Below are 25,723 nucleotides of genomic sequence, written 5' to 3' on the forward strand. Positions count from 1 at the left end.
AGGACGTGCAATTCGGCTTAAGCCCAGGACATGGGACAGAGACCGCCTTGTTGACTGGGCTGGAAGATCTTCGTATGCGAGCAGACAGGGGTCATTCTGCCATATTGATCCTGTTAGACCTGTCTGCTGCGTTTGACACAGCTGTGGGTATGGCGCAGAAGTGGCTTCTTTCCTATCTGCCCAACAGATGTCAGGCAGTGTCCCTCCCCCTTTTCAATCTAAGTTCGCCAAGATTCGTTATGGGGTCCCACAGGGATCTGCGATCAGCCCTATATTATTTAATGCTTATATGCATCCCCTGATGGCTGTCATTAAATCCCATGATATAGGCTTGGTGAATTATGCTGATGACACTCTTATTCTTTCCCTGGTAGGGGATTAGTCAACCACTCTAGGCAATGTTCATGCCTGTATGCAGAACGTGGTACATTGGCTGAGAAATAACTCTCTGCAATTTAATGCAGATAAAACAGAGCTCTTATGTATTGCTGGTGGGAGAGTGCCGTACTCTCTCCCAGCTGATTTTTGGCCTATTCCCTCTGACTCTCCATTGGCACCATCTGAGATGTTTTGCAACTTGGCAATCTGTTTTAATGAGAAGCTGACTTTGGAAACGCAAGTCAACAAGGCCGCTGGGAGCTGTTTCTCCCTTATTAGAGCCCTTAGGAAGAATCTCCCTATGCTATCACCACAGGCACATGCATTGGTGGTAAGGAGCGTCATCATGAGCCGGCTGGATTATTGTAATGCCTTGCTGCTGGAGTCCCCCAAGTACTTATTTGGGAAACTACATAGAATCCAGAGTGCGGCGGCCAAGTTCGCGTTGATGAGACCTCGACAGTCCTCTGCCTTTCAGGCCCTTGCGGAGCTTCATTAGCTCCCAATTTTGCAGAGGATTCAATTTAAATCCCTTTGTATCGTGTTTAAGCCACTGCGTGGTTTGGGGCCTAAACCGCTGCAGAACAAATTCAGCAGGTATGCCCCTACTCGTTGTCTAAAGTCATCCTCGGCCAACTGGGTGAAAGTACCCAGGATTAGAAGAGCAAAACTGGGGGGAGGGGGGGGGCAAGCCTTCAGTGTTGCTGCAGCTCGGCTTTGGAACAGCCTCCCCACGGAGCTGCGACAGATGGAAGACCTATTGCCGTTCAGAAAGAAAATGAAGACCTGGCTCCATCCTAGAGTATAACATCAGTCTTTCTCCTGCCCTAATACATCATGGTCTTCCCCTGGATCTGTGGCCACAGGTCCCTCGTCTCTCAGCACCAGGATACCCGTTGGGTCACAGTGCGCTTTATAAGTAGAGTTTACATTACATTATATTACATTACGCACAGCAATATAATATCTGGACGCGACTAGACTATTGGCTGTTATCACAAAAGGCAATCTCATGGGTTAACTCAGTAGGACACTACAATTACCAGCTGAGGGTGGGCTAGAGAGGCAGTGGAGGTTCCCTGCATGGCGTTACAAGATACAGTTTTCAAAGAGGAACTGCGCTCAGCAGTAGTGAAATATTTTGCCCACAATACAGGATCTGTCTCTACTCTCTACACAGAATTTCCTGGGGGAAGGTTTTAAACGCATGTATTAGGGGAGTGTGCATCCCTACACACACTGGAGTGCTGAGGGACTTACAATGCCACCTTATTAGATTAGAAGGAGAATTGACCACGCTCGACAGAAAGTTCATGTTAGGAAGAGTCCGAGACACGGTGCAATATATGAGCCACAGGGTGGAGTTACTAGCAGAATATATGGAAGATGCAGACCATGAAGCACTTTATTTAGGGAAATATGCAAAAGCCTGCAGGTACGGAAAAGTGGAACGGACGGGTCGCACCCTAGTGCGCCTGCTCCGGCCACATTATACGCAAAGTTATATCACCAAATTGCAAGACATGGATGGGCAGATGACTGTGGAAACAACTGCCATTGGGCAGACCTTCCACCAAAATGTCACTGATCTTTATACCACAAAGACAGCAGGTAGTACAGATGAGAGTAAGGAATACCTGGGAGAGATTGCTATGGTTTGGCTTCCTGACGAGCACAGAAATTTTCGAACCGAACCTTTCTCCTCCGCCGAGGAGATAGAGCAGGCTATTGAGGCCATAGATGCCTCCAAGGCCCCTAGCCTAGGTGAATTCTTCGGAGGTTTATATAATACTTATAAGAAACTATTGGCCCCTCACCTGCTAGAGGTATATGCAGAAGCCTTGGAAGTAGGAATGCTCCCGCCTTCGTTTAGAGTAGTGGTTTTGGTACTACTGCCCAAACCTGGTAAGGATCCTGAAAAATGCGGCTCATACCGTCTGCTCTCACTACTCAATTTTGATTACGAAATCCTGGCAAAGATGATGGCAACCAGGCTTGCTCTTTTAATGGAGCAGATCATAGCTCCTTCACAAACTGGATTTGTCATAAATAGATCCACTGCTTTAAATCTCAGGACCTTTTTCTCAGTAGTTAATAGAATAAACCCCACTAACCCAGCGGTGGCTGCTTTGTTAGATGCTGAGAAGGCGTTTGACTCTGTAAGTGGCCCTTCCTATCTGCCATATTGGCTAAGATGGGCATTCCGAAGGGATTTGTGTACTTGGTTAAATTGTTGTACACTGCACTCTCGGCCAGCATTCGATTCAACAGCACAATATCAGAATCTGTTGACATAACTAGAGGCACCAGGCAGGGATGCCCTCTATTCCCCTTATTTTTCATAAGTGCAATGGACCCACTCATACGTTATTTCCAGAACAACCATTTACATAGAGGTCTCCAGTTTAAGCACGGTCCGGGTCCGGTATTAGTGACATTATACGCCGACGATGTAGCACTGTAGATGTAGCACTGTATGTTAGACAGCCAGAGATCAACCTGCAACCGCTATTAACGGAAATAGAGCATTTCGGAGCCCTATCTGGTCTCCACATTAACTGGAGTAAATCAGAAGTATTCTTCTTGATGTATGTACAAGACCGCACGAGCGGAGACTTCCCCCTTCATTGGTGTGAGGCGGAGGCTAAATCCATCCACAAAATCTATCCATAAAAATAGTATTTGCAGTCAGCAACATTTTAAAGTTAACTGCTTTCAGCTATGCTGCTTTTGTGTCAACCAGACATGTATTTTAGCCATCTTGTTCTTTGCACAATAGCACTGGTTGCACTATGCACAGTCACTTTGTGGACATACTGTAGTGTTTTATGCTGCTCCTGGGGAATGTTGCTTATGAAATCGCATGAGGTGGTTAAGCGTTTTTATTTTACTGTTAAAGATAGATGATGAACTTGCAACTGTTTTTCATTACAGAAACGTAAGATAATTTTTGATAATTTGATATATTTCCTCTTAAATGTGAAATGAAGCATAAGCTGATCGATATGTATTATGTGTTTATGTGTTCGTACTATTGCATTTTGGTTGTGCACACTTTGATGGTTTTTAATAACCACATCAAGTATTTCTACTACTTCTATTGGGGACAAATTTACGAGGTAAGACCTTGCGTCATATATTCCTAAAATGAGCCTTGAAAAAATGTCCTGGAATTGTGGAATATCATGTGGAAATCGTCATAAATACAATTTTTTTAAATTCTATTTCCTATTCCTTTAGGATCTATAGGAGATTACTCATAACCTGTTGTGAATAGGAACCATTGTGCACTAAATTTCCAGTTTGACTGGGTTTGACTAGAGTAGAAGTAATCTCACTAAGCAGGAAACATTCTCACATTAGAGAAACAAAGTCTTTGCTCAAGCAAAGGCGAAGATAAACCTGGAAGATTTGCCAAATTAGCAAAGGGGAATAATTGAATCTTTAAAACCTGAATAAAACTGTGGAAAACCTTCATACAACTCTAATTAAGAGTACAAATGTGGCTAATCATTTGAGATTAGGTTAATTTGCTAAATCTACACTTAACGAGTAATGATGATTCATACTTAACTTTTATTTACTAAAGTTTTTAAATAGTAAAACTGTAACAAAAAAAATGGAGAAACGAAAACTGGAATAACAATCTGTACATGAATGCAGATGGCAAGGTAGGAAGAATATATGCAATATTTTACATACACATCTTTTGTCTACGGGGTATTGTTCCTATTTCAACATGCTACGAGAAATCAAGCGATGTTCTGACAATCTTCACTGGTTTGGAAATAGCTGAGTACTTTAAATCACCAGCTCATCTATCGGTCAGCGTGTGTCATGAAGGGACTAAGAATAGCTGGTTAGGTGTTGCTCCGGCAAAATAACTGATCAACAGCATCTGCCTATGCTAGGGTTTTGCACTTGCACACATGTAAAGGGTGTGTTTATTCTCACACTCCACAAGTGTTTCTGATGAAAACAGGGTAGTTTCTGTAACTCTTAAACAACTTCCTACCAGACATTGTCACTGGGGAAATGAATTTTTTCTGTCATTATTCCAATAATGCTAGCAATTAATACAAGATCTATCCATAGTTTGCAAAGTTTTTTTCATATGTGCCCTTTTAGGATGTTGCAAGAAAAAAAGGTTCACCAATAGCCATGTACTTTCAATGTTTCAAGGAAAATGATTATAACATTTCACAATGGTTTAAAGGTCTAACGTTATCTCACAAGAAAGCGGCACATCCATTTTCCTTATGAACGCAACTGCTCTGTGACAGAGCTTCGCCTAAATCCCCGTTGTTGATGTCAGTCTGTCCCAAATAGTCAAATGTAGCTAATCAGAATATACCTTTTATTGTGAAGAGCGTGTCCATCCATAGGAACTGTGAAGTCTGTTTTAGAGGAAGCTTTTTCTAGTTTCTGTTTCATATTCCGTTGGCCAAACTCCCTAAGGATATGAGAAAAGTGGGAAATGTTATGCATTCTTAAGTGTTGCTTTGTTGAAAGGAAGGTGATTTTACATCAATAAATAAGAGTAAAAAGGTAGTCTTCTTTTTTAAGTTATGGACTCCTTTCAAATTAATGGACTTTTTCCTTTAAGATCGTATAAATGTGCTTATTATGTGTGAAAGCTACAAGTAGGATAGAACAACATTGTGAACCTCATGTAATTCTTATACATAAAAAATATTGCTTTAAAAAAATGTATTGATGATGATTTATGTATAGATGGAACTCATAATACCTTGATCCTTAAAACATCTTTCCTTTCTGTTTCTTTTCATTTTGTAAACCACGTAATTCTGGTTTATTCTGGGTTGATAAACCAACAATAATAATTACTGCTTTGCTGACTGCCGTTTGTTAATTTGGAATTCAAATAAAAAGAATAAAAATACATTTTCTTGAATATAAAGTTAAAAAGGGGGGAGTGTATCTGAAAAACTAATAGAATGGATCCATGTGATGAAAACAACTGTGTGACTTCCAATCAGTACATACCTGTCTTCTCTTGTGTTACAAGAATCCCTAAAGTCTCTTGGTGCAGAAAAGTCACTCTTGAAGGATTGCCTTTCTCGCTGCCGGTCATTCTGTGGACTGCTTGTTCTAATGAAGTGACATTTTTTCAAAAAAGCAGTCAGTTTCAGAAGGGATACAAAAATACAGCAAAACCATTGTTTCTTTAGAATTCAAGATCTCATCCTATGAGTTTGCCTCAATCTCTTTAATTTCTATAAATACAATGACAATAACTTTATGAACATTGGTAAAAAACCAACAAACACATTATAAAACAAAGAGGGGTGCATAAAAAACAGATTACAACTGGGTTGGGAAATTCCAACACATGTGCAAGCCACTGTTTGCGCAGGGATCGGAATTATGAGTTGTGTGTACTAACTCTCTTCGACAGGTAAGCAAGGATGAAAGTTTTGATGGCCTTGCATAAGATGCAGCTATCATTAATAACAACATGGAGTGGCAGCCTATGAAGTTTTTTAAGGGTTGGGGTGGTGTGAACAAACTCCTTTCAGCCAGATGTAATGAAACGTTAGAATACCTTTCAAAGACCAGAGAGGAGTCGGGGAGAGCATGGAACACAGAATTGTACCCTTCCAGGTACAAAAGGACTAAGGTTTGGACAGTAATTCTGAAATCAGATTCAGACGAAATGGGTTTTAATAATTAGCGCTACACCCCATTTTGCAATGTCTTGCCCTTTTTATGACCTAGATGAGGATTTGGGATTGTCACATAATAAACTGTTTGGTTTCACAGCTCCACCTGGGTTGCTGTAATGATGGGTAATGTTTAAGTCTTACCATTGTAACAGCAGATATATTGAACTCGAAACATTTTAGACTAGTCAATGTAGAACAAAACACGCTCTTGATGCCCAGTGCCAAGTGTATACCACAGAAGAGAGTTAATATATGTGCTGCAACTTGTAATGGCATGAGTGTCAATATAGTGGCAACCCATCCCAAATACTTTGCACATTTTAACAACATGAAAGTACTGACATGTGCCTCAGAAAACACAAACACACACACACACACAGGCTCAAAGTCTTTTTCTCTTTCTTTCAATATGTCTCTCCAGAACCACCTCTGATTTCTTTAACGCCTATAATATATTTATGTTTGTATGGCGGTCTATATAGCATAGGCCTATGTCCAAAGCAACTGATCATCATAGAAAGGTGTGGCAGGGGTGAGAGCACAGAGGAATGGATTGAGGGGTGGATGTTAGATAAAAAAAATCCTGGTTGCCCAGGGAATGATTATTTCAGCTTCAGAGACCTTAAGGAGTGGCAAAAAAATAAAACATCAACTTCCAGAAAGATGTCATGTTGGACCCACCCCTAGAGGGCTTCAGTTGCTCACAGCAATGCACTGTAGGGATATACATAGCTGTGCATTGTATTGTATTGTAATTGCATTTATACAGCACTTACTACCCCAGACGAGGCGTCAAAGCGCATTTTCGGTGAGTAGCACGCTACTCCAGGACCCATAGAGGATAGTGAAACATGCAAGTAAATTTTAAGTGGTGGATAGGTTAGTCAGTTATTTGGATTCAGAAGGATAGCAGAAGGATTGAAGAGGAAAAAAGGCTTGTATTTATATAGCACTTGTTCCCCCTGATGGGTGTTGAAGCACGCTACTCCGGAAACCCATAAAGGATTAGTGGTGAATTAGTACGGTGAAATATGAAAGTAATTTAATGGGGGAAATTAGTCGAATATTTGGAATGAGAAGGATAGCAGAGGGATAGAAGGGAAAGAAAGGTTTGCATTCATACATTAACCTGTTACCCCTGATGGGTGTTCAAGCGCTTTTCTGGCGAGTAGCACGTTACTCCTGAACCCATAAAGTATTAGTGTTGAAAATTAGTATAGTGAAATATGAAGTATTTTGAGTGGTGGATATGTTATTCAGTTATTAGGATAGAGAAGGGTATGTGGCGGGATAGAAGAGGGAAAGAGGTTTGGATTTATATAGCGCTTGCTAACCCTGATGGGGTTTTGAATAATTTGTTTGTGGAGTAGCACGCTACTCTGGAACCCATAAAGATTAGTGTTGAATTAGTATGGTGAAACATGTACACTAGAAACTCTGTTCCTCTACAAATCTGCCATCCAAGTCTACTAGAGCACAACATACCGATTATCACTGGCAGTAAAATGTTGGTTGAAGTTCGGGGATAAAGCACCGTCCATCACTGAGGGAGGTCTCTCTTGTCTCCCACTCATTGAACGGAAGCACTCTCTGTGGGTATAGGGACGATATAAAAGAACAGGGACATTGTCAGAAACGATACGACAAGACTAGAAACTAATAAGAGTCAACCGCAATTGTACTCAAGGTCTTTCCTTCTTCTTAATTACATTTAACGCTTTTCAGGAAAATAGTAAATCACACAGGTGATCATATTTTGAGGTTTGTGGCTGTGTCCTATATAACAAGATGCCCTTGAAGATCACCTGTTATATATATACAGATGCTAACAAACTCCAAATCATTAGACATTGGACAGAAAAGAGCTTTGCTTCAACTAAATGCTACCAACACAAGGGTCATCTCCATGGTGCTTGAAGGCACATTTACTAGACATGACCTAGGTGATCTTCTTTCCTGGAGAGCCGACAAGCTTCTCTAAATGATCAACATTATCAGTTAAAAAGATTTGAGTCAGATATTAGTCAAGCAAGAAGCAAGAGTTCACTTTAGACAAAATTGATTATCTGAAATACCATGCTTTTCAAATTCCCTAGCCATGTAGAATTTAAAAATATGGCAGACGTTGGGTCCATCACCATTTTCACTCATATGGTGCCGCTCGAAGTCGCTTGGGCGTAAAAACTCTTGCTGGGTACCAGTAATCCATGGATCTTTTCCTGCCTTGCCTACCTGGGAGTGCTGCTGAACTGGAGAGCGGATCCCTGTATTGCCATTCCTGAACTGCTGTTGGTTGTGAGGGAGCGAGACTGCGAGGACCAGGGTTCTCTGCGCTCCTGACATCGCGCACACCTGGTGCCTCTTCCCGCCCCTCCTCCTGCTCTACTTTAGGACCACCAATTCCGCAACCGCGGGATGCCAGCGGGCGGCGCTGGGCGAAGCCCGGGCCAAGGGCGGGCCCGTTTGTGCCCATTAGAGACCGTTATAGACTGGGCTGGGCCACCCCCCTAAATTATTGGTTTGCACATTTTTACCCCAAAATCCTAGATATTTTCCCTCTACTGTTTTATACCACCTTGGGGTCCTGCCTGCATATCCACACGTCAATCCCCCCCTTTTGTAAGTGAGACTGTATTTTAAATGTCCATCATGTCTACACGAGGTAGTAGAAGCAAAACTGCCGCTAAGGAGGGGCAAATAACAGGTCCTATAGATAATTTTATCACTAGAGCGAACACTTTTATAGACCAAAGTATCTCCTTGATAGAACGTAGAGTGTCCCAAGAACTAGCAAACGCAAAAAGGTCCTCCATGGGACATCTGGCGGATGCACGAACGCCGGATCAACGTAGGGACCCTGGACCGAGTGAAGCCTGTGGTCAAAGGCTTAGCCTACCAACCACGGTTGATCTATCAGTTTCACAGCTTTCTGACTCACAACTATCCTTGGACTTAGAAAAGACCCCAGACCTAGTGGAAGGTGCAATAAGAAAGAAAAAACCTACAGCCCCGAACAACCAAAAGTCAAAAAAATCACATAAGATTCCAAATAAGACAGGAGAGACCCGAACTACTACACCACAGAGAGGAGACCAAGAAATTTGCAACGTGATTGTCCATCAGGCACTACATGATACCCCGGCACCTATTACTGTGGAAACATTAACTGGCCACCCATTAGGTAAGGAGGCAGACAACAACACTGATTCCAATGACCAATTACTAACCAAAATTGGAGACCTTTTTAAACAAGTACTTAAACCATTAGAAATGAGACTGGGGAAAATAGAAAAAGCATTAGCTGATTTGACAACTCCTGCAAAAACCAAAACGAATCAACTGGGACAAAAAACAGGGGGAGTCAAGCAGCCTTCTGCAACCCCCACTGTTCAAAACAAACAACCTATCCCACCACTAGCTAAACCAGTCCAACCGCTAGTGACCAAAAAAAAGACATTAGACAACACTCTAAGTAATACCCCGATTAACGCCACGAACACTAATTCGGCACACAATAACATAGGCTCAAAAACACCAGCTACACAGCCGAATAAAGGGTGGGATAGAGGACCCCATGATGGAAGATTTCCTGTCAACCTCCCACCGGAGGCCAGTCCTTTCATAATCGTAATGACCGGCGTACCAGAATTGGGGGACCAAACTAATGAAGCAACCTGGTCGCTAAAGAATAAGGTCCAACATTGGTTAAATGTAAATCGCCCACCTCCTCCCTACTTCTCAACTAAGATCTTAATGGTAAGAAGAGCCCCCTGGGTAGGACATGGTAAAAAAAGATACAGGGTGATTGTGTCCTTATCACCTTTGATGACCCTAGACTGGTTGATCACTTCTGTTCATGGGACAACCCGACCTCAACTGGGGCCATAGCCTTTCCTTCTTCTACTCCCGAGACATCATAATGGTTATCATTATGATGGATCCTGGCATACAGTAGGCCCTCGACACCGGGGTAGAGAAAGGGACGACTGGGGAGGACCATATCATAGGGATCCCTATAGAGAACCATTACCTTGGGACGGTTGGAGCGGTATCCCAATGTCGAATAGATATAGTGGCCTTGAGCTAGTTGACTGACCATCACAGGCTAAAAAACATCTCAGACCCAAAAAAAGGGAATCAGAGGGTAACATTGGACCACAAATAACTAAGACCCCAAGTAGGGATCCCCAAACTCTGAGTGTCGTATCTTGGAACATTGCCGCTCTCCGTCCCAAGATTGAGGACGGTACCGCCATAAGTTTCCAAATTGTATGTCTCCAGGAGACTTGGTCACCAACGGAACTACACCTTCTGGGCTTTAGGACGTTCTTTTCTCCAGCCTTGGCTGGGAACATGGACAGAGCAAAGGGGGGATTAACTATTTACATAGCGAACACCGTTCAAATAAAAATAACCACTCTTGAATTGGATCCAAATTTCCAGCTTCTCTCCCTTTCCCTACCCAAAAATGAGACTGTCACACTCATTAACTTCTATAACAACTTGGAGGAAAGAGAATTCATGAGAGTAATATTAAATCTAAATGAAAAACTCTCTAATCTCAGACAGACGAAAGGAGGGAAAGGTGTTGTCTTCTTTTTATGGGGAGGGGATTTCAATCTGCACCCCTGTCCTTACCTTAGTAAAAATTGTAGCGAAATGGTTAATGAGCTGGACATCCCCCTTACTCATTTCAGTCATACCAAATTAGGCATAGCTATGAATGACCTTATGTCAGACTTGGGACTTATAATAGCCAACAATCTAAACCCAAAAACAAGAAAGCTAGAGCCAACATATATAGGGAGGGGTTACCAGTCCACTGTCGATTATGTCCTCATATCAGATGGGCTGTCAAATAAGATTAAGCACGTTGACATCCTATCAAATACACTAAGTGACCACTCTGCCATCAGGATAGAACTCAACTCATTACATCAACAATCCCTTGAGACAACGATAGCTAAAGCTCTGAATCAGAATAACCTACAACTGGCACAGGTAAATGGTTATAGCTTAAAATGGGGGAAAATAGACCCTGGGCAAATCACCGAAGAAGTGATCAAAGCAGCATACCCTCATATCATAAAATGCCTTGATCTAACCACGACAGAGGAGGAAGTCATTAGCAACTTCTGTAAAATTCTAACTGTCATTAAGGGCTTTCTGACAAAAAAATCAAAGGTAGAAACTTTAAACAAAAGAGGTTGGTTTAATCACAGCTGCACCTCGGCACATACCAAGCTTAAACTGGCCCTGAATAATGAAAATAGAGACCCACGGTTAATTGCCAGACTCAGAAAAGAATATCTCTCCGCTCGAAAGCAGAGAAAGGCCGAATTAAAGCAGACCTTGTGGGATGAACTACATAAAAGCGCCCTACAGAAAAATAGTGAGGCATTCTGGCGAGTAGTAAAATCCCCTTTCTTAGCTGACGATAACCTCCCAAAAATAGAAGTAGCCACAGAAGAAGAAGCTTGGGTTTCTCAATTTTCAAAAAATTTTAAGAAACAGACGCTTCTTGAAAGTGAAGAAATAACTCAATCAGCTGTCGATTACCCCATTTTAATAGAATTTGATATTTCTGAAGTTCTTACGGCCCTAAACTTAAGTAAAAATGGAAAAGCTCCGGGCCCTGATGGAGTCCCGGTGGACATTTTTAAATACAATACAGATTTATGGGCCCCCATATTGACCAGGGTGTGTGAGGCAGCTGCAAAAAAAGAGCTCCTGGAATCCTGGAACAAGTCTGTTATGGTCCCGATCTTCAAAAAAGGAGACCGTCAGGACCCTACCTGCTACCGTCCAATCTCACTGTTGGATTCAGTGGGTAAGGTAGCCGGCAGGGTCATTCTCGAGCGTCTCCAACAATGGGCAGAGGATAAGGGGGTACTGTCCGATTTACAATTCGGCTTTCGGGAGGGGTTTGTTACAGTGGAGCAGGCCTTAAATCTGTCAATAATTGTGGGAAAATATATCCATGCAAAAAAAGACAAACTCTACGTGGTGTATGTGGACCTATCCGCAGCCTTTGACTGCGTCTCCCATTCAAAGCTATGGCTAGTCTTATCACAAATGGGTGTGGACCCCTCACTTCTAGACTTTTTAAGGGAACTATACTCCAAGGCTTCAGCAAGAGTACGTTACAGTGTCAGGGGCGAGCTGACTGCACCTTTTGGAGTAGAGCGTGGAGTCAGGCAGGGTTGTGTCTTGGCCCCCTTCCTATTCTCCTTATATACAAACAGCCTGGAGATGGAGCTCCTGAGGGGGGCTCAAGACCTCCCCCAAGTAAAATCACGCCTGATTCCCGCTCTGCTCTAAGCACACGACGCCGTCATCCTGGCCCGTACCCCACGTGAGTTACAAAAAGCGATAACCAGGTATGCAGATTTTATGGGCACCCTTGACCTCCATATTAACATTAAGAAGACCTTTGTAATGGTGGCAGGCAAAGGGAAAAAAGGGTTTAGAAACATATCCCTCAACAACCAAAACCTTGAACTTACGGCCCAGTACCCCTACTTAGGGATCATAATAGATGATAAACTGAATTGGAAAGCGGCAGTTGAGTCTAGAAAACACTCCCTTAAGCGGGCAATAGCTGCTCTGATGTCCTTTTCACAAAAATTAGGCAGACGGTCGAATGTGGAGCTACTGAATTTTTATAATGCAAAATGCCGAGCAGTAGCTTTGTATGGGGCTGGGGTTTGGGGGCACGTCGATGTCAGTGCTCTACAGGTAGCAGAAAACTCCTTTTTAAGATTTCTTCTGGTGGCACCAAGGCGAATTTCTATATATGCAGCCCACATTGAATTAGGCATACCCCACATTGAGGACCTGGCAAAAATCCAACCTTTGCTATTATGGAGACGAATATGGACCTCAGATAAAAACATGTTAACTAAAGGAATTATGGCGGATTCAATGGCACTAGATCATTTGGGAAACATAAAATGGCTCGCCTATATCAGAAATTTTCTTACGGATCTAGGCCTAGAGGATTATTATATAACACCAGAAAAGATCACTGAGATATCCAAGAAGGAGCTTAAAGAAATGGCCCTGAGCCACTTAGATGGAGTAAGACTCGCAAGTGAAATAGGGAAACCTTCTGTCCACCATGCAATCATGGTCCATCTTGTCCCCACAATTCAGCCTTACCTAACGCTTGAAATTGGCATTTTCGATCGCTTTTTACTAACCAGATTTAGATTAAATCTTTTCCATCAGTTAGTAGCCTTCCCCATGAGAAACACCTGGGAACAAACGTTAGGCCACTGTCCTTGCGATGATACATCTGTACAGACCACCATACATACAGTATTGTTTTGTAAGTACGATCATGTTCATCGCAAAATTTGGCTGGTACCACTGCTGAAATCATGGGACCTAAGACAGTGTCGCCCTGCCATGTTGCGCCTTCAACTTTTGGATTCTGAAATTACCTATTATCACATGGTTAACTTTTTAAAATGCATTTTTAAACATAGAAATAATCTGTGAGAAAAATTGCTTAAATTACAATGAACTGTATCTAACGAAAAAACAATTGAACTATTTCTAAGCATCCTTTCTCAAACTTTTATTGAATTCTTTTTATTGTAAATATTGAAGTTTTTTTCGACTTTTGTGGTATAATGTGTACAAAAATGCTTTTATGGATTTCTATCATGAAATACCGAATAAAGGCATTTACTACTACACTCATAATTCACCATACAAGGGATGACCAAACAAGCTCATGCACAACAATACAGAAATCAAAAATGTGATCCACGGTTAAGATGCGGGCCCATCAGCTTCATATTCCTGCAGCTATGTCTAATTGTTCATTAACCATTGCAACCCGTACAGATTCCTCTTTTCTGTCTTGAATTGTAATACCTACTAAGTATGCACACGCATGCATATGAAATAATATTCTCAAAATATGTTCACAGTCACCAAGCTGAAAATTGAACTATGATGGTAGAGAATGTTCAGATTAAAAGACTTTGAATTGTATTACAACTGATAAGAAACTTGAGAAGATTCATCCTCTTTTCAAACATGAATTCTGCAGAGGTACGTTTCACTTCCACTCTGTGGACTGTGAGTGATGTTTTTGAGCTCTTAAGTATATCTCATCCTCCAAAACTGTAAAAAATGAAGGATCCATCTGACCCCTTCCAAGCCGGCTCCATTTTAGAGGTTAAATGCATCACTCACCTGGGCTCTGCTTCATCAAACCGATCCTTGACATCCCGACTTATTGGAAAATCTGCTTTGGAGCCATGTTTTTCTTTCAACTCATTCATCATCTGCTTGCCGCGCGCCCAGCTGAAGTAAAAAAAAAAGGAATGGGTTTTCACCAAAGTTATTCATCGAGTCTAAATGTATATAATAAATATTTCTCTCAATTCATTCAATAGTTGCATTTACTTAATCAAATACTGCCTTTTTCGCGGACCATAAACACCCCTTGGAATTGCCGTATATTCTTACCTCATTCGGCAGAACTTCTGTAAAACTTAAAGTATTCTGAAGTGCTAGCCCCACTTGACAATAAGGTGGAGCCGCCCCTAACTCATTACCCAGTCCTGTGTAGGCACCCCACTCCACTAGCCACTAACATGCTGGTTCATCAGCATGAATGATGCATAAGCTGTCACACAGTTAGCTCAAATTGTTTAACGGCGCCCGCATCCACCAGTATTGAGAACTACACTCTAGACCACAAACCAGTGTTGTCCAAAATCTCTACCCCACTATTTCCAGTATTGTGCAGGAGCACACACCTCTTTAGCCATCATGCGCATAAGAAGTTATTGTTCAAAAATATACACCATCAGCAAGTACTGTTCAGTAGCCTATCTTCAGCTAGCAAATATTGCACATAATAGCCACCACTCATTAGCATTGTTATATCGTAGCACATACCTCTTAAGATAGAATTGTACAGGGGACCCTCTCTCATCAGGCATTGGTATGCAAAACTATACCCCTTACCAGCTGTGTATCTAGGGGGCGGCGGGGGGGGGGGGAGTGGTCCGCCCCAGGCGGCACCTTTTTTGAGACAGCTGAAGCGACCGTGGCCGCGTGGGCGGGCCGTCACTCACTCACTGACTGACTGAGGAGGCCCGGCCGCAGCCAGTTGCGGCCGCGGAGGCCTGTGAGTGACTGTAGGGTGGTGCGGTGGCCCATGGCCGGTGGCGCTTTACATGCACACATATTATCACCTGACACTTTGAGTTTGACCCGTCACCTGCCCAGCCGTCGGTTCATCTGATTTCAATATCTAAAGTAAATAGCACGCAGCACTAAGGCTAAGCAGTAAGCACACAATAAATGTTGGTTCCGACTTCTGAATCAATCACGTGACGTCATAGTGTGAACCCAACCGTTGTTGGGGGCCCCCCACCTCCCAGCCTCGCTCACAGGGCCGTCAATCAGTGGTAGCGTGCACGGTGCGCACAGCCACAACCAATGACGGCTCTGTAACATTTTGGGCCAGCCCTCTTGCCGCCGCACTGTAGTGTGACGCGTTACGTGCTGCGCGCTCACCTCACCGCCCCAGCGCCCCTCCCGTCGTGTCGAGCAGTCGAGGAGTGTGGAGACCACCACCATTCTTTTTGCCTGGCCCTGCTGCTCAGCTTTACAGTACTCAGTACTGTCTCTCTGTGGGCTGTGGCTGCGGGTGGGTGGCACTCTGCGCGACAGGCGATAAAATAATTGATTGGGGTGAGAGAGAGTCATGGTTGGACGTCAGAGTCGAGTCCAGTCAGATGGGGGCCCGGCCCGGGGCACACATACCAGGATGGTGGGGCTATGATGCATTATAGCTAAGCTGCCAAGATTTCAAATCGCTATGTCTGTCTGATGACATCTTCATAATTTCAGTGACATTTCAACTACTATGAGTAACACTGTCTAGCAAGCAGAGTATCATACAATGAAGACGAGCGAGTCAGCGAGGGAAACTTATAAATATTTGAAATTAGACTCACTGTCTTGAGCATAGAGAAACTCTGAGAAGATCTTAAAACTCCCGAGATGGCTGATTCACAATTACGAACTAAATTATCAAAATCATGTCACATAGCAGTCTGAAACCTTTGCAGCTATGAAAGAGGGTGGGCATCACTTCACATGACAAAGCTTTGAAGACCATGCCCATACTTACATATTTCATAAACGTGTCAATAGTAAGTATGCATAGCTGCCAAGGTTTCGGATTGCTTATGTGTGACATTATTATAATTTCAGTGTAATTATGAGTGACATTCAACGACTATGAGGGACACTTTTTCACGAGTAAAATCTAGCAAGATGACGATGGAAACATATAAATATCAAAAATTACATCCATTTGAGCAACGAGAAGCTCTAAGAAGATCTTAAAACTGCTGCAGAGCACCAGAAATGGAATGGTGCGGTAGGACCCGACTGTACCAAATGGGATGTGAGAACCCCGGTGCGGATAATCTCAGCTGCATGCTAATAAATTATGATAGTTACTTAGTCATGATAGCCGACTCACAGACAGTGCTGCCAAGTTTTCAGACTGCATATGTGCTTCAGTGGACTTGTGAGTGACATTAAACAACCAAATATGTGGTGACACTTAGAGTAGCACTTTTTCTCATGTAAACCCAAGCAATGATAAGTTAGATAAATAACAGAAATGATAATCCGTTAAGCAATGAGAAGATCTAAAAATATTTTGAAACTGGTGCAAAAATGTAAAGTCACTAACGTACTTCCCCTTTCAAGAATGACAGACCTGTGAAACTATTGGGGCCCCGTGATATTAAACAATAAGTCTTTGAAGGCAATACAAATACACAAGTCAGTATTACCCTGTTTCTCTTTGTGACACCCACTCGGACATCTGCAGGAGTGATAGCATTAACCTATGAGGCGTCATAATGTATTGACTAATAAGGAAAAAGGCGAAAATAACGCTAATTAGGCAAAAATAAAAGAGAAGGAGCATGTTAAAACAAGGAGAATAAAACAAATCACTTTAAGCATGTGATGGCTGTTGTCCAAGTCGGGATCATGCAAAAAATGAATGTGATGGGAAAAGGTTTATCTCATGGACTGTTGTGAACGTAGTCGGTAAAGCTGCACTGCGGCGCCACCTTATTCATAAGCAAATGTTGTAATACGGAATGTAAGACGTTTCAAGTAACTACTAATATCAGCCTCAGATGCCACTAAATAAAAAGCGGACATCTCTAAAACAGGTCACGTGGCTCTTCTAAGAATGAATACCAAGAAGAGCAAGGACTAGCGTTTAGACTGCAGACCCATAGGACCCTAAACCGGATGTGATGGTCCTAACACAGAGCTAAGCTGCCACAGGCCTGTACCATAAATGAATCAGAGTCAGCTGACTCACCTACACAAAGAATTAAGGGAGCAGTATGCTTTAAGATTACACATATTAAAATCTTTGCACTTATGTAACTCACATCTATAATATATGAAACCTGTGGTGCCCATGCATTTGTGAAAATAGAAGATGCTCACATGTTCTCAGTGATTTTTATGGAGCAGGGTTCAAGCATATATGCAATTCACCCATATCTAAGTCAAAGGCCTAACTCGGCATGTTCCTTTTTCAATCTGTATTGAGTTAGCATAGGTGGCACTGCAGGGTTTTTCAGTCTATCCTAACACATTTGGCTTTTGCACACAAACATATTTTCTCAAAGCCGCCATCTGGATTTAAAAGCTCTGCATCAACTACTGTATTAATAAAATCCTTTAGGGATTATTTTTAAAAATTCACTTGCATACATTCATTAGTGGCTCTACCCAGAATGTATTTGAAGGAGAAAGAGTGCATTCTTATGCCCAAATTGTGGATACCTGCAACGGTGTACAGTTCTGGTTGTGCATTTTTGTATTATTACTTGTAAAATGGTCTTGTGTGCATTTCTGTATGCAGTGGTGTGGCCTCATTTGTGCTGTGCCTGTAAGCGTTTGCTGCGGCTTGCACTACCACACTCCCATCAATTGCAGCTTTCGAGCAACATAACAGTGTGAGTTTAAGGAATGCAGCAGTCTGCTCATCTTAGCCAATGTAAGGCAAGAATGATGGAGGGCGGCGGGCCTCTTAGGATGACTGCAAGGCTCCTAGCTTGGATTCAAGCTAGATGGGCCTGACTTCTGACCTTAAAGAGGCCCTAAAAGACATCAGGAGCTGAGATTGAGATAATATCCATAACGTTGTATAGGTGCCTGATTATTCTCTACAGCTTGTGGCCGATTCAGTATGAGTGAAGATTTCCAGAAGCTCTCTGTAGGCAGGTGCCTTGTCAACTTTTTGGAGGGGTTCATCATGTGCCATCGCTATCGCCCTTGGCAGGCTCTTTTGTCCATTTGCTCTGATGCCAGATATGGATGTTAAATATCCGTGGCTGAGCCAATGACACATGACCTCAAGACATATGAATTTCCAAGAACATAACATATAGATGCATCATGCACTGAGCAGGCAGCTTAGTTTTAGTTTTCTATTTATTTACAAAGAGGCTAGCCTAGAGCTGCAGTGCCAGGTGCGTTAAGTTGTATGAGAGAGGAGCCAGCGCGGCGCGCAGCATTGATGACATTGATTAATTACACACACTGTGGAGACATTTTAGATTCAATGTATGCGGCGGGTCGCAAAGTGCGCTCAGTATCTCCAGAAGTTAGTTACAAAGATGGACAGCCCTACAAATGTTTTACTGTTGTTTCTAGAGCATTATATGGCACAAAAGACCGCCACAATTTAAAAAGGACATCTAGTTTCCATGATGTTAATGCTTGTTCTACTCTCAATGAAGAGTCACTCAAAGTGCGACAAATTGTACATTAGAATGCCACGCATAAGACACGCATGGACAAGTCACTCACAGATGATACACAGTAGGAAGCGTTCTACTCTGTACATTGTTGTTTTGAGTAGTCCCAACATCAGTTGGTAAAGAGCAGCCTCAAAGTGCCTAGCTGCCAAGCTTTCGGATTGCTAGGTGTGATATTTTCATAATTTTATTGTAATCATGAGTCCGCCGCCACAGAAATTTGCACCAGTTTTAGTCCTTTTCGAGTGTCTCATTGCTGACTGCTCAAATGGGTGTAATTACACACAAATTGTTTTTATTAGGTATATCATGAGTGCATGTAAGCCCATTAAGAGTTTTAACAAACTGGATTTTGCTTTGGGGTTGTGCTAAAAAAGTGGCGCAATCCCAATGCAACATCTGGGCCTCAACTAATTTTAGATTTTTTTTAAAACCCTGCCACAAAGAAATTGGCAACAAGGAGCAGCATGTTAGTAGATCTTTTATGCGTAATTGGTTACAAAGTCTGCATTTCCTAATATTTTTATAGGGTGAAGTCATCTGCTTCAGAGGTGCCCAATAACTATCAGGGAATAACAATTGGTGAGATAACCCTGGAGGTTAAAATATTTCTTGGAGAAGTTTCTGTTTTGTGTAGTCTCAGATCTGACTCGAAGTAGTATAGAAGGTTAATTAATGTGCCTGCAAAGCACATCATGTAATATGCAGGTGACATATTTTGCTTTACTGTAGCTAGGTAAGGTTACTGTTTTTAACACAGTCAGATCCTTTTGTTACTTGCAGTTTATAAATAGTAAGCCTTTTAATATAACACAGTGAGCTATGTAGGATATGTGACTGCTACTACTTTTAACCTTCACTGACTCATGCAACAACACATCTTGTTCACTGATTTACACGCTTGCATGATTTATTTTCAATCTATATGTGTTATTAAAATCGCTCTGACACTCTGCATTGGGATGTGTAGCGTTATAAAAGAAAGTAAAATAGTACTATTTAAATTGTGTGTGAATACTGGGACAGACCAACACATGTGAAATACTTTCAGTACATGCACTTACATAAAGGGGCCTAACAAAGTTAAGAGCATGCCTCTTAAGTACCTGTGAAGAGATAACCAGCTGTATGCGTTTGTCTCAGTTGTATTTACATTTAAGTGTGATGTTCCAGGTCACTTGATCAAAAGGAGGCCTAATGGCCCCTCAACTCAGCCGCGCTCTGACAGCTGGGACGTGATGTGACGTCCCCCTCTATATGGTACTCAACGTGCAGGCTGTGTCAGATAACAAGACAGTGAGGGTTACAAGGTGTAGGAGTCGCATGCCCTTCTTGTCTCACTTATTTTATTGCAATTGAAATGGAGCAGACTACAAGCTAACATTTTGAAATTGGATGTATTTATCCGTTATTCTTTTTATTACAAATATCTTTTTCTTATTCTTTCAAGCTTAAAGATGAAGCGAATAAAAGAAAGCGATGCAGCCTTTAGAAAAAAGAAAAAGGCTAGAGAGGAAGAAATTAAAAAGTATGAAGGTTCACTACTGAAATACCTCAGTCACGAAACAGAAAGTACTACTACTACTACTACTGTTACTGAAGCAGAAACTACTAGTACTACTACTGTTACTGAAGCAGTCCTTCACTTCAACAAGTGATAAGGGGTCTGATGGACAACAAATTCCAGCTGTTGACTTAAAAGATGTTGGTCTTTGGCCAAGTAAGAAGATTAAAGATGACACACGTTTCTTGCTGGTACAACAAGGGGCGTCTGTGGCTCAACATCTAGATTCTGATTTTGGTGAAATCATTCGTGAGGGTGCTTTGATCAAAGGACAAACCAGAAAACTTACACGCAAGTGGTTTTTTCAAACTCTGCCAAATAATGAAAAAATGTTGAGGTCATGGTTGGTGTACTCTCCTTCAAAGAAAGCTCTTTACTGCTTTTGTGGTAAACTATTTGCTGACAGAAGTCATTCGAATTTTGATTCTGCAGATGGATTCAACACGTGGTGGAAACTGAATCCCAGAATTTTCGATCATGAATCTAGTGTTGCCCATGTTCGATGTTTCACACAATGGAAGGAGTTGGAGATTAGAATCCGATGTGGAGCTACAATTGATTAAAAGGCACAAGAACAAGTTGAAAACAAAGTAAAAAAGTGGAGGGAGATACTTTCAAGATTGTTGGATATCATTAGATTCCTAGCTAAACAAAATTTGGCGTTACGGTGTCACTGAGAAGAAATTCATTGCAAGACTGATGATGAATCTAAATCAACAGGAAATAGAGGACATTTTCTAGAATTAGTTCATTTGTTGGCAAAATACGACCCAGTGCTACGTGAGCATACTGTAAGAAATAAGCTGGGGAAAAAGTATGATAAATCATATATGTCGCCTACTATTCAGAATGAGTTTATAGAAACTTGGGGAGAAAAAGTAAGAAGCAAAGTTATCGAGCAAGTGAAAGAAGCAAAGTATTTTTCTATGATGTTCGACAGCACCCCTGATATTTCTCATAAGAATCAGACGAGCCAAGTTTTATGCTACGTTATGATCAATGGAAAGAAAAGTGAGGGTTGTGGAATCATTTGTCGATTTCATTGAAACTAAAGGTAAAACCGCTGAGAATATTTCAACTATGATTTTGCAGAATTTAGAAAGCAACAGAATTGATATTCAAAATTGTAGCGGACAGGCATATGATAATGCTGCTGTGATGGCTGGTCAACATACTGGCGTTCAAAGACGCATCAGAGAAATTAAAGGAAAAGCAGAATTTGTTGCATGTACAAATCACTCGCTGAATTTAGCTGGTTTACATGCAGCTTCTGTTGCTGTGAATTCTGTTACCTTTTTTGGAACTGTGGAGCGTTTGTTCCCGTTTTTTTCTTCCTCGACCCATCGCTGGGATATTCTGACTTCAGTCACTGGTCAGAGTGTCAAGTGTGTAATAGAAACTCGGTGGAGTGCACGTGGAGATGCTGTGAGTGTTGTAAAAAAGAATTACTCAAAAATCTTAAGTGCTGTAAAACGTTTAACTGGTGAAGAAGAAAATAGAGTTACCAGGTCAGATGCTGGTGTGCTGCTTGTTGCTTTACAATCTTTTTCCTTCCTGTGCTTTCTTGGACTGTGGGAATCTGTCCTTGTAGAAATTAACGACACTCAGGTCTACCTCCAAACCAAAGGATTGAATATAAAACAATGTGACATAAAACTCAATGCTTTAAAATCATTTCTAACTGAAAATAGGTGTGAATTATTTAAGAAATCAGTAGCTTACGCCAAAGACATTTGTGATGATCTTGGGATAGTCATGGATCGTCGGTGTAGAAAGAAGAAACTAATGGCAGGTGAAGAATCACGAGGTGCTGAATTGTCATACGAAACTGAGTTGAGGAGAGAAATGTTTTCTTCATTGGACAGAGTGATCCAAGAAATCACCACAAGATTTCAAGAACTTCATGTTCTTGCTGAAAAATATGCTTTCCTTACTCCATCAAATCTTTTGGATGATAAATACGAATGTCAACTAAATCATTATCATGATGACATTAACGAGGAAGAGTTCCTGGTTGAGAGAAAAAGACTTCAGAGTTTTATTTCTGTTGCTGCTACGCAACACGAAAAAGAAACATGGAAGGACAGTCCCCTTGAACTTTTGCAGTTTATACTAACATACAGTCTTGAGAACTCCGTTCCAAATATTGTAATACTACTGCCAATTTTCCTTACAATTGCTGTAAGTGTTGCTAGTTGTGAAAGGAGTATTTCTAAATTGAAATTGATTAAGAATTACCTAAGATCTACAATGAGTGCCTTACGTTTACGAAATCTTGCCATACTGTCTATAGAACAGCAAATGAGTGATGAACTAGACTTTGATGATGTAATCGATGATTTTGCTAATAGAAAAGCAAGAAAAATAACAGTTTAAAAATTTTGGATTTAAGTTTTACTTGAAAATTCAACATGGTGTTTTTATTTACCTTCCTATACATCATTTTGAATTTTTTGTTGTAATTTTGATGTGTATTAAGAGGGGCTGCAAACTAAAACAATATTTTTTATATTATTACAAGACGAAGAATAAAGTCATATTAACCTTATGTGTTCTTTGTGCTGAGGCTGCTCTGAAGGAGAGATGCACTATTACAAGCTGGTTTTGTGTCCAAGAGCACACATCTTTTCATTCCCAGGGAGTTGGTTGCTGCTGCTTAGAAGTAATGACAGGGCGCGACCCCTGGTTGTTGCCTTTGGGCCACCAGAGTGGGCTGTGTATCCAGTCTGTGTTGGCAAGGTGGAGCTGACTGACCCCTTTGTGCTGTGTTTAGTTCTAAGGACGCACACAGTGAGTCAGTCCCTGTGATAATAATTAATTTGCTGTTTTTTAAAGGTAAAGAAACACTGGCTTCGACACTGTTAAGTTGGTTTTGGGTCCCCAGAGCCCATCACGTCTGTGCAGGTCTCCACTGCTTTAATGGGGGACTATGATGTATGGTCATTTAATGGTCAGCAGTAGATGATGGATCCCTGAACAGTGTCATGTATGTGCATGTTTGCTTTGTGCTAGGGGCAATTGTTCACACAGCTCTCTGTTAGATGTCACATGTGGTTTTTCCGAGTCCCCATATAGATATTCATTCTGTGTGTTCTCTTTTGTACTGCCAGTCACCAGTGCATTCAACTATCTAGCCTTTGACTGTGTCATGTATGTGCATTTTTGCACACTTTGAACTATTTTCCATCATCTCAAGAGTATCCCTAGTTTACAGTATTGTGTCTTTTTATCGATTGCTTATGTGTGACATTATTATAATTTCAGTGTAATTATGAGTGACATTCAACGACTATGAGTGACACTTTTTCACGAGTAAAATCTAGCAATGATGACGAGGGAAACATATAAATATCAAAAATTACATCCATTTGAGCAACGAGAAGCTCTAAAAAGATCTTAAAACTGCTGCAGAGCACCAGAAATGGAATGGTGCGGTAGGACCCGACTGTACCAAATGGGATGTGAGAACCCCGGTGCGGATAATCTCAGCTGCATGCTAATAAATTATGATAGTTTCTTAGTCACGATAGCCGACTCACAGACAGTGCTGCCAAGTTTTCAGACTGCATATGTGTTTCAGTGGGCTTGTGAGTGACACAAATATGTGGTGACACTTAGAGTAGCACTTTTTCTCATGTAAACCCAAGCAATGATAAGTTAGATAAATAACAGAAATGATATCCCGTTGAGCAATGAGAAGCTCTAAAAACATTTTGAAACTGCTGCAAAAACGCAGAAATGTAAAGTCACTAACGTACTTTCCCTTTCAAGAATGACAGACCTGTGAAACAATTGGGGCCCCATGATATTAAACAATAAGTCTTTGAAGGCAATACAAATACACAAGTCAGTATTACCCTGTTTCTCTTTGTGACACACACTCGGACATCTGCAGGAGTGATAGCATTAACCTATGAGGCGTCATAATGTATTGACTAATAAGGAAAAAGGCGATAATAACGCTAATTAGGCAAAAATAAAAGAGAAGGAGCATGTTAAAACAAGGAGAATAAAACAAATCACTTTAACCATGTGGTGGCTGTTGTCCAAGTCGGGATCATGCAAAAAATGAATGTGATGGGAAAAGGTTTATCTCATGGACTGTTGTGAACGTAGTCGGTAAAGCTGCACTGCAGGGGCCACCTTATTCATAAGCAAATGTTGTAATATGGAATGTAAGACGTTTCAAGTAACTACTAATATCAGCCTCAGATGCCACTAAATAAAAAGCGGACATCTCTAAAAACAGATCACGTGGCTCTTCTAAGAATGAATACCAAGAAGAGCAAGGACTAGCGTTTAGACTGCAGAACCATAGGACCCTAAACCGGATGTGATGGTCCTAACACAGAGCTAAGCTGCCTCAGGCCTGTACCATAAATTAATCAGAGTCAGCTGACTCACCTACAAAAAGAATTAAGGGAGTAGTATGCTTTAAGATTACACATATTAAAATCTTTGCACTTATGTAACTCACATCTATAATATATGAAACCTGTGGTGCTCATGCATTTGTGAAAATAGAAGATGCTCACATGTTCTCAGTGATTTTTATGGAGCAGGGTCCAAGCATATATGCAATTCACCCATATCTAAGTCAAAGGCCTAACTCGACATGTTCCTTTTTCAATCTGTATTGGGTTAGCATTGGTGGCACTGCAGGGTTCTTCAGTCTATCCTAACACATTTTGCTTTTGCACACAAACATATTTTCTCAAAGCTGCCATCTGGATTTAAAAGCTCTGCATCAACTACTGTATTAATAAAATCCTTTAGGGATTATTTTAAAAAATTCACTTGCATACATTCATTAGTGGCTCTACCCAGAATGTATTTGAAGGAGAAAGAGTGCATTCATATGCCCAAATTGTGGATACCTGCAACGGTGTACAGTTCTGGTTGTGCATTTTTGTATTATTACTTTCAAAATGGCCTTGTGTGCATTTCTGTATGCAGTGGTGTGGCCTCAATTGTGCTGTGCCTGTAAGTGTTTGCTGCGGCTTGCACTACCACACTCCCACCAACTGCAGCTTTCGAGCAACATAACAGTGTGAGTTTAAGGAATGCAGCAGCCTGCTCATCTTAGCCAATGTAAGGCAAGAATGATGGAGGGTGGTGGGCCTCTTAGGATGACTGCAAGGCTCCTAACTTGGGTTCAAGCTAGATGGGCCTGACATCTGACCTTAAAGAGGCCCTAAAAGACATCAGGAGCTGAGATTGAGATAATATCCATAACGTTGTATAGGTGCCTGATTATTCTC

General features: G+C 41.5%; 1 protein-coding gene across 1 annotated transcript in view; it reads right to left on the reverse strand.

Annotated features, from left to right (window-relative positions):
* The window catches only part of IQCN (IQ motif containing N), a 133,188-nt gene that overhangs the window by 33,352 nt on the left and 74,113 nt on the right, over nucleotides 1-25,723 (reverse strand). The window contains exons 9-12 of the mRNA XM_086946331.1: nucleotides 14,274-14,384; nucleotides 7,551-7,655; nucleotides 5,386-5,490; nucleotides 4,733-4,831 (exon numbers count right to left, since the gene is read on the reverse strand). Coding sequence (XP_086802457.1) covers nucleotides 4,733-4,831; nucleotides 5,386-5,490; nucleotides 7,551-7,655; nucleotides 14,274-14,384 — 420 coding nt within the window. The remainder of the gene's footprint in view (nucleotides 1-4,732; nucleotides 4,832-5,385; nucleotides 5,491-7,550; nucleotides 7,656-14,273; nucleotides 14,385-25,723) is intronic.

The sequence above is a fragment of the Lissotriton vulgaris genome, chromosome 12 (genome assembly GCF_964263255.1).
Source record: "Lissotriton vulgaris chromosome 12, aLisVul1.2, whole genome shotgun sequence".
NCBI lineage: Eukaryota > Metazoa > Chordata > Amphibia > Caudata > Salamandridae > Lissotriton > Lissotriton vulgaris.